An 8,950-nucleotide genomic window follows, 5' to 3' on the forward strand; every position below is an offset into this window, starting at 1 on the left:
TAAACTTCCCATGTAAACGCACTCAAGGAGACTATAAATAATAATAATAAATCTTTATTGTTCCACCGGGGTGGAAGTTCATCTTCGGCTCAACAGGATACAAACAGACGAGATATTGTGGGGTAAAATTACAGCAGTGAGGATCACATCGTAGAAAAAAGATCAAACTGCACTAAGAAGAAGAAACAGACTCACCAGACATGAGTTTGACTTACTTCCCCAGGTTTACATCCATGGATCCGGCGGTAAACTCGGGGCTGCAGAGCAGCAGCAGCAACACAGCTGACTGGTCAGATCTGAGCTTCTCCCACCTGAGCACCGTCTCACCTGAGCTGCCGAGGTAACACGTTCACCCACCCGTTCATATATACTGATTTATAGTTATATGTAGATATGGGGTGTAACGATACACTAATCTCACGATACGATACGATACACGATACTGAGGTCACGATAACGATACGATACGATATTATAGCAGTATTTTTTTAACAACCTTGAATGAGGAACATATGACTGGAAAAATTTGTCTTTTATTTGAAAGACACAAAATACAAAACAATACAGTTTTTTTTATAACCAATAAGTAACCAATAAGTAACCAATAAGTAACCAGCAATTAACCAATAAGTAACCAGTAAGTAACCAATAAGTAACCAATAAGTAACCAATAAGTAACCAATAAGTAACCAGTAAGTAACCAATAAGTAACCAGTTAGTAACCAATAAGTAACCAGTAAGTAACCAATAAGTAACCAATAAGTAACCAATAAGTAACCAATAAGTAACCAGTAAGTAACCAGTAAGTAACCAATAAGTAACCAGTAAGTAACCAATAAGTAACCAATAAGTAACCAGTAAGTAACCAATAAGTAACCAATAAGTAACCAATAAGTAACCAGTAAGTAACCAATAAGTAACCAATAAGTAACCAGTAAGTAACCAGTAATTAACCAGTAATTAACCAATAAGTAACCAGTAATTAACCAGTAAGTAACCAGTAAGTAACCAATAAGTAACCAATAAGTAACCAGTAAGTAACCAGTAATTAACCAGTAATTAACCAATAAGTAACCAGTAATTAACCAGTAAGTAACCAGTAAGTAACCAATAAGTAACCAATAAGTAACCAGTAATTAACCAGTAATTAACCAATAAGTAACCAGTAATTAACCAATAAGTAACCAGTAAGTAACCAATAAGTAACCAATAAGTAACCAATAAGTAACCAATAAGTAACCAGTAAGTAACCAATAAGTAACCAATAAGTAACCAGTAAGTAACCAATAAGTAACCAGTAAGTAACCAATAAGTAACCAATAAGTAACCAATAAGTAACCAATAAGTAACCAGTAAGTAACCAATAAGTAACCAATAAGTAACCAGTAAGTAACCAGTAATTAACCAATAAGTAACCAATAAGTAACCAGTAATTAACCAATAAGTAACCAATAAGTAACCAGTAATTAACCAATATGTAACCAATAAGTAACCAGTAATTAACCAGTAATTAACCAATAAGTAACCAATAAGTAACCAATAAGTAACCAATAAGTAACCAGTAAGTAACCAGTAATTAACCAATAAGTAACCAATAATTAACCAATAAGTAACCAATAAGTAACCAATAAGTAACCAATAAGTAACCAGTAAGTAACCAGTAAGTAACCAATAAGTAACCAATAAGTAACCAGTAATTAACCAATAAGTAACCAATAAGTAACCAGTAATTAACCAATAAGTAACCAATAAGTAACCCGTAATTAACCAATATGTAACCAATAAGTAACCAATAAGTAACCAGTAAGTAACCAGTAATTAACCAATAAGTAACCAATAAGTAACCAGTAATTAACCAATAAGTAACCAATAAGTAACCAATAAGTAACCAGTAAGTAACCAGTAATTAACCAATAAGTAACCAATAAGTAACCAGTAATTAACCAATAAGTAACCAATAAGTAACCAGTAATTAACCAATAAGTAACCAATAAGTAACCAGTAATTAACCAATATGTAACCAATAAGTAACCAGTAATTAACCAGTAATTAACCAATAAGTAACCAATAAGTAACCAATAAGTAACCAATAAGTAACCAGTAAGTAACCAGTAATTAACCAATAAGTAACCAATAATTAACCAATAAGTAACCAATAAGTAACCAATAAGTAACCAGTAAGTAACCAGTAATTAACCAATAAGTAACCAATAAGTAACCAATAAGTAACCAATAAGTAACCAGTAAGTAACCAGTAAGTAACCAGTAAGTAACCAGTAAGTAACCAATAAGTAACCAATAAGTAACCAATAAGTAACCAGTAATTTACCAGTAATTAACCAGTAATTAACCAATAAGTAACCAATAAGTAACCAGTAATTAACCAGTAATTAACCAATAAGTAACCAATAAGTAACCAATAAGTAACCAATAAGTAACCAGTAAGTAACCAATAAGTAACCAGTAAGTAACCAATAAGTAACCAGTAAGTAACCAGTAATTAACCAATAAGTAACCAATAAGTAACCAGTAATTAACCAATAAGTAACCAATAAGTAACCAGTAAGTAACCAATAAGTAACCAGTAAGTAACCAATAAGTAACCAGTAATTAACCAATAAGTAACCAGTAAGTAACCAGTAAGTAACCAGTAATTAACCAATAAGTAACCAATAAGTAACCAGTAATTAACCAATAAGTAACCAGTAAGTAACCAGTAAGTAACCAATAAGTAACCAATAAGTAACCAGTAAGTAACCAATAAGTAACCAGTAATTAACCAATAAGTAACCAGTAAGTAACCAGTAAGTAACCAGTAATTAACCAATAAGTAACCAATAAGTAACCAGTAATTAACCAATAAGTAACCAGTAAGTAACCAGTAAGTAACCAGTAATTAACCAATAAGTAACCAGTAATTAACCAGTAATTAATAGGGGTGTAACGGTACAGTAATCTCACGATACGGTACGATACACGATATTGAGGTCACGATAACGATACGATATTATAGCAGTATTTTTTTAACAACCTTGAATGAGGAACATATGACTGGAAAAAATTGTCTTTTATTTGAAAGACACAAGATACAAAACAATGCTGTGCGTTTGTCCTATTGTTACAGTTTGTAATTCTTTATAACTTTAAGTTTTAAAGAGAAAGCCAGGCCAACCATTTTCCACAAACTGAACTAAAAGTAAATGTCAGGTTTGTATTATGATCTTCAGTTTCAGACAAGTACAAATATTTAGACACAAACTGAATAGTTTCTCTCATGTATGATTTGACTTTTTTCCTTTCCAGAATTTTAACAACTAAAATTAAATAAATAAAAGTAAATAAATACATACAATTTTACATCATAAAACAGATTGATTCATGCTCACCTTATAAGTGTAAGAGGAGATTTATTTTTGTTAAGAAGGTTATTTCATTATTTTATAAATCTATTCTTTATATTCTGTAAATCAGGGACTATAATGACACTAGTCAGTTTATCTGTAGTGATTAATCTGTTTTAGATTGGGCGGAGTGATACGCCACAGTACGGCACTAGGTGCTGTGTTGATGTTCTAAAATCCTACACTGTTGAGGGACATTAAAGTACACTGGAACTCAGCAGAAGTTTCCCCGTGTTTATCCTACTCACCACCCCAAAAAGGTTTAATTTAATAAGGTAAGGCTTAACTCTACACCAGACTTACATCAGTAAAAGGTTTAATTTAATAAGGTAAGGCTTAACTCTACACCAGCCTTACATCAGTAAAAGGTTTAATTTAATAAGGTAAGGCTTAACTCTACACCAGCCTTACATCAGTAAAAGGTTTAATTTAATAAGGTAAGGCTTAACTCTACACCAGCCTTACATCAGTAAAAGGTTTAATTTAATAAGGTAAGGCTTAACTCTACACCAGCCTTACATCAGTAAAAGGTTTAATTTAATAAGGTAAGGCTTAACTCTACACCAGCCTTACATCAGTAAAAGGTTTAATTTAATAAGGTAAGGCTTAACTCTACACCAGCCTTACATAAGTAAAGGTTCAGAGCTCAAAACGGGACTAGTTTCTTCTGAGCGGAGGAAGATTTTGGTCCACGGGTCGAGGCGTGGTCGTTACTAGTCAACACAATAGATTAATATTAATAACCCAATATCGCGATACAGGTTGTCACCTCAACGACACGTATTGTGAAGTTTTTGTATCGCGAAATTTCGTGGCACGATATATTGTTACACCCCTAATGTAGATATGTTGATATATAGATTTATAGTCATTTTTATGTATATAATATGAGGTAAATATGAACCAATGTATATATAGCATATCTACTCTTATATAGTTATTCAGGTATATTGTTATACCATTGCTGTCCTGCTTTCATTATCCTAAGACAAACCAGTGAATTTTAATGATTATTTTACCAGAAATCCAGAGTTCCCATTCAAAGTTATGACCACGAGACACGACACAGTCAATAAGGACCCTTACGACAATAACATGTGTGGATTTCATTGTGATTGGATGAACGATCCAATGAAATGAAAAATGTATAACTGACCAAAAGGTGGCGCTATGGAGTTCATGGTCCACTTTCATATCCACTTGTTCAGAATGGAAGCCTGATTAAATGCACAGATTTTGGGTCAAATTGGACAAAGTATGTGCAAGTTAGAACAACTTTTATGCTCATGGCGAGACACCGAAATTTGCTTCTCTCTCACGGCGACGCCCTTTGATAAAAAGTTACAGTTTTCACCGTCAGTCATCGCCAATGTCTTACCTACTGTGTTTCCAGGTTTGGGATGCATCAGACCGTCTCGCTCGGAGCACGGATGCATAGTACAAGAAATGACAATTCCTGGTGCTAGAAAGACTAGTCTTTGTATAAACCCCTTAATTTTTAGTATGTACAAAATTCATTTGCAAGTAAAGTCAACTTAATTTTGATAAATAAAGTAAACTTAACGCAAGTTGACTGTACTTGCAAAATGTATTATTTACATACATAAAATTAAGTAGTTTATACAAAGACTAGTCTTTCTTGATCTACATAATAATTTCATGCAAAAAGTTGGCCTATTTTTTTTAAGTAGATTAAGCAGAATATTTGTATCAGTGTACATTTTAAGCATATATTTTTATCAAAGGGTTTATATCTTTAGTAGAACATGTATCTAATCTGGTTGTGTGTGTGTGTGTGTGTGTGTGTGTGTGTGTGTGTGTGTGTGTGTGTGTGCGTGCGTGCGTGCGTGCGTGCGTGCGTGCGTGCGTGCGTGCGTGCGTGCGTGGGTGTGTGTGTGTGTGTGTGTGTGTGTGTGTGTGTGTGTGTGACCAGCTTGGTCTCTGCCAGCTCCGTTCGACCTACAGCAAACCTTTCAGCGCTCAGACGGCCTCCAGGCAGCAGCGTGGACGTTCACCGGGCCTCGGCAGCGCCGGCTCTGAGCGCCGCCGACGGCGACTCCGCTCTGCGGGGAGTTCTGGTCGCGGTTCAGGCTCTGGTGCTGCTCTCCATCTTCCTCCTCTCCAGTCTGGGTAACTCGGCCGTGGTCGTCGTCATCGTCAAGCACAGACGGCTCCGAACGGTGACCAACGCCTTCGTCGCGTCGCTGTCGCTCTCCGACTTCCTCGCGGCCGTCCTGTGCCTGCCCTTCTCCTTCGTCATGCTCTTCGGCAAGGACGGGGCGTGGTGGACGTTTGGCGATGCTTTCTGCGTCGCCAACGGCTTCTTCAACACCTGCTTTGGGATCGTCTCCACCCTCACCATGACTCTGATCTCCTTCGACAGGTACTACGCCATCGTCAGGCAGCCGCGGGCCAAAACCGACCGTGGGCAGGCGGCTCGGCTGCTGACGGGGGTGTGGCTGAATTTTAAACTTCTTTAAAATGTTCGTCTTTAAACTTCTCTAAACTTCTTAAAAACTTTAGCCCGTTTACACGTAGCAAAAACAGTGGTGTTTTCATGCATTTTGGCCATTCGTTTACACGAAAACGAAGCTCAAAGTCTCCAAAAACCATCATTTCTGAAAACTCCGGCCAAAGTGGAGATTTTTAAAACCTCCGTCTTCACGTTTGTTTGAAAATCGGTACACACCTGTATCATGTCGCAACTTAAAGAAAAGTCTCTTGGCGCCATGGCCGAAACCGAACAGGAAGTCGGCCATTTTTAATTAATCGTGTAATTTTGGCGAAATTTATGCCATTTCTTCGGCCGTGTGTTTGCCCGAACCGTAACGTGCACCTAGGTGTGTTATACATCAAAATGTGCGTCTCAATCCTGCGACGGCGTTACTTTATTTTTCTCAGTCAAAAGCGTTACCGTGGCGACGATAGACACAAAAAAGCGCCCCCTTCATCTGATTGGTCCATATTTGAGAGCTCCTACTTTTTTGCTATAACGTTTTTTTTTTTTTCTTTTTTTTTTATCCCGGTTTTTTCCCATTTTTACCACCCCGTACCACCTAAGTGACAGTCCTGGGCATTGCCATCCTCTACCAACCCCGGGAGGGCCCTGCACTGAGCTCAGGTCTCCTCCTTAACCTGAGGAGTGAGCAGGCCGCATCTTTTAACCAGACAGGGTGGGGTTTCTCCGGCCGGACGTAGCGCGTGGAAGGATCACGTTATTCCGGTCGGATCCTCCCCACCCCATCTGTTCCCCGGTTGGCCAGAGGGGGCATGTATAGCCCAGGACTGTGTGCATGTTTTTGTGAGAGTAGAGAACATTAGCTACCCAGGGGAACACGGGGAGAACATGCAAACTCCACACAGAAAGATCCTTTCTCCAACCCCACCCAGGGTGTGGGCGCTGAAGTCATGGGAGAACTAACACGCACTTCAGCACTCACAGCGTCCCCGGCGGGAATCGAACCCTCTGCCACGTGCCCCCCTCTGCCATAACTTTTGAAAGGTTTGGTATAGAGAGTCGTGGGTGGTTTCATCCGCTAAATGTCCAGGCCTGAAGAATCTACACCAAGTCATACAAGCTTCCACTGCAGCCTGAACGTGCACAAGGGCCCGTTCATCGCTGCTTGCAGCTTTAATTGATTTTTATGCTTGTAGTTGACCGAAATAAAGACTAACTAACTAACTAACTAACTAACTAACTAACTAACTAACTAACTAACTAACTAACTTGTTTTTTTCCATCGTCTCCACCCTCACCAAGACTCTGATCTCCTTCGACAGGTACTACGCCATCGTCAGGCAGCCGCGGGCCAAAATCGACCGCCGGCAGGCGGCTCGGCTGCTGACGGGGGTGTGGCTGACGGCGGCGGCGTTCTCCCTGCCCTGGTACCTGCTGGTCCAGGCGCCCGCAAACGCCCACAAACGAAGTTTCCACCGCTGCACGTACGTGTTCCACCCGGGGACGTCCAGCACGGGGGCGGCCTACAGCGTTTCCCTCATCGTGGTGTGTTTCCTGCTGCCCTTCTCCCTCATGTGCTTCTGCCATTACAACATCTGCAAGACGGTGCGGCTCTCAGAGACAAGGGTGCGGCCAGTCACCACGTACGCCCACCTGCCACGCTTCTACGGCGAGATGCGGACGGCCACCACCGTGCTCGTCATGATCGTGTTCGTAGTCTTCTGCCGGGGGCCGTATTGTCTGATGGGGTTGGTGGCGGCGATCGGAGATTACGGGTTCGACCCGGCCGCGGACGCGGCGGCCACGTGGCTGGCCTGGGCCAACGGGGCCGTCAACCCTCTGATCTACGCCCTGAGGAACCCCAACATCTCCGTGCTGCTGGGGCGCAGCAGAGAGGAGGGCTACCGGACCAGGAACGTCGCCGCCTACCTGTCCGGCCAGAACCGGGAGGCGCGTCGGAAACCGGCGGAGGCGATCAGGGACCGCTACGTGAGCCGAGCGGGGGCGAACGACAGTCGGCTCTCTAGTTCGAGCCCCGGGAAAGCGGGAGGGGGGGGAGAGGTGGCCATGTGGGCCTGCAGGAACCCGGCGGTGTTCTTCTGCAGGGACGCCCAGCCGGACACGGCCGCGCCGCCCGGCGCTGCCGGCGCCGTCAAAACGAAGACAGCCGACACCAGTCTGTGAGAGTATACCACATCTCCACATCGGGGGGGGAGCACGTCTTTGCCCTCTCTGAGGTTTTCAGATCACGAAGGTCGAATAGAGCGAATGCGCATGACGTCACAGATGCAACTTCACAGCGGGTTACGCCCACTGACTGTCAGAAAGACTGAGTTGCAGAAAGACTGAGGGCCCGATTTACTAAGATCCTCAATAAAGAGTACTAAATTGCGTGTGCACTGAAAAAGTAAGTAATCAATAAAAAACAAAAAAAACAAACAAAGTTTGGCACAAAGGCTTGGCCTGCTTGTGGGCGAGTGGAGGGGGGCACAATAAGAGAAGGTGGCAAGATATAAGGCGGAGAACTAAAGAAAAAGTGGCCTTTAATAAAACTTGTGCAACCATTTTTAAAATAGCATGCAGCAGAATAAAGACTCTCTCTCTGCGTATTCTTTGATTTTGGATGTCGCCTCCTTGCCACAATAACGGCAGCAGCAGATTAGCACCTTCCTTTCAAACGTATTAAATACAGACGCAATCACAATACGCGCAAAAACTTTCAGGCTTGGTAAATCTCATTGATTTAGCAAGAAATCGGAGTTATCGTTTTACAGACTTCCGACAAATAAGCTTAAGAGAGACAAATGGATCGCTGCAATTCACAGAAACAACTGGATTCCAGACACCGAAACGTTGATTTGTGGTTCCCATTTTGTATCAGGTAATGTTGGATTTTTGGGTAGCTAACATTAAACGGTCAAATCATAAAGTTCGGTGTCCTCATCACTTTAATTTCTACAACAAATCCTGCCTTGAAGTCGGACCAAGCGTCAAGACTTTTGTAAGCCTTCAAGCTTTGCTTCGTGTATTTCCCCGGCGTAGAAATTAAGTACATATAAATATCAGGAAACTGGATTGGTGTCCAAATATT

The 8,950-nt window shown here is 41.2% G+C and overlaps 1 protein-coding gene across 1 annotated transcript; it reads left to right on the forward strand.

Annotated features, from left to right (window-relative positions):
* The first annotated feature begins 233 nt into the window (after positions 1-233).
* Positions 234-8,043, forward strand: LOC133462735 (G-protein coupled receptor 135). Its single transcript, XM_061744139.1, has 3 exons — positions 234-340; positions 5,335-5,784; positions 7,182-8,043. Exons 1-3 carry the CDS (start codon positions 234-236, stop codon positions 8,041-8,043), a joined length of 1,419 nt encoding a protein of 472 aa, XP_061600123.1.
* The last annotated feature ends 907 nt before the right edge of the window (positions 8,044-8,950 follow it).

Source organism: Cololabis saira, chromosome 16 (genome assembly GCF_033807715.1).
Source record: "Cololabis saira isolate AMF1-May2022 chromosome 16, fColSai1.1, whole genome shotgun sequence".
Lineage (NCBI taxonomy): Eukaryota > Metazoa > Chordata > Actinopteri > Beloniformes > Belonidae > Cololabis > Cololabis saira.

Coding starts and splice junctions, on each gene's coding strand:
- LOC133462735 (XM_061744139.1), top strand. CDS start 234: ATGGATCCGGCGGTAAACTCGGGGCTGCAGAGCAGCAGCAGCAACACA. Junction 341..5,334: donor GTCTCACCTGAGCTGCCGAG/GTAACACGTTCA, acceptor GTGTGTGACCAG/CTTGGTCTCTGCCAGCTCCG. Junction 5,785..7,181: donor ACTCTGATCTCCTTCGACAG/GTACTACGCCAT, acceptor CTCCTTCGACAG/GTACTACGCCATCGTCAGGC.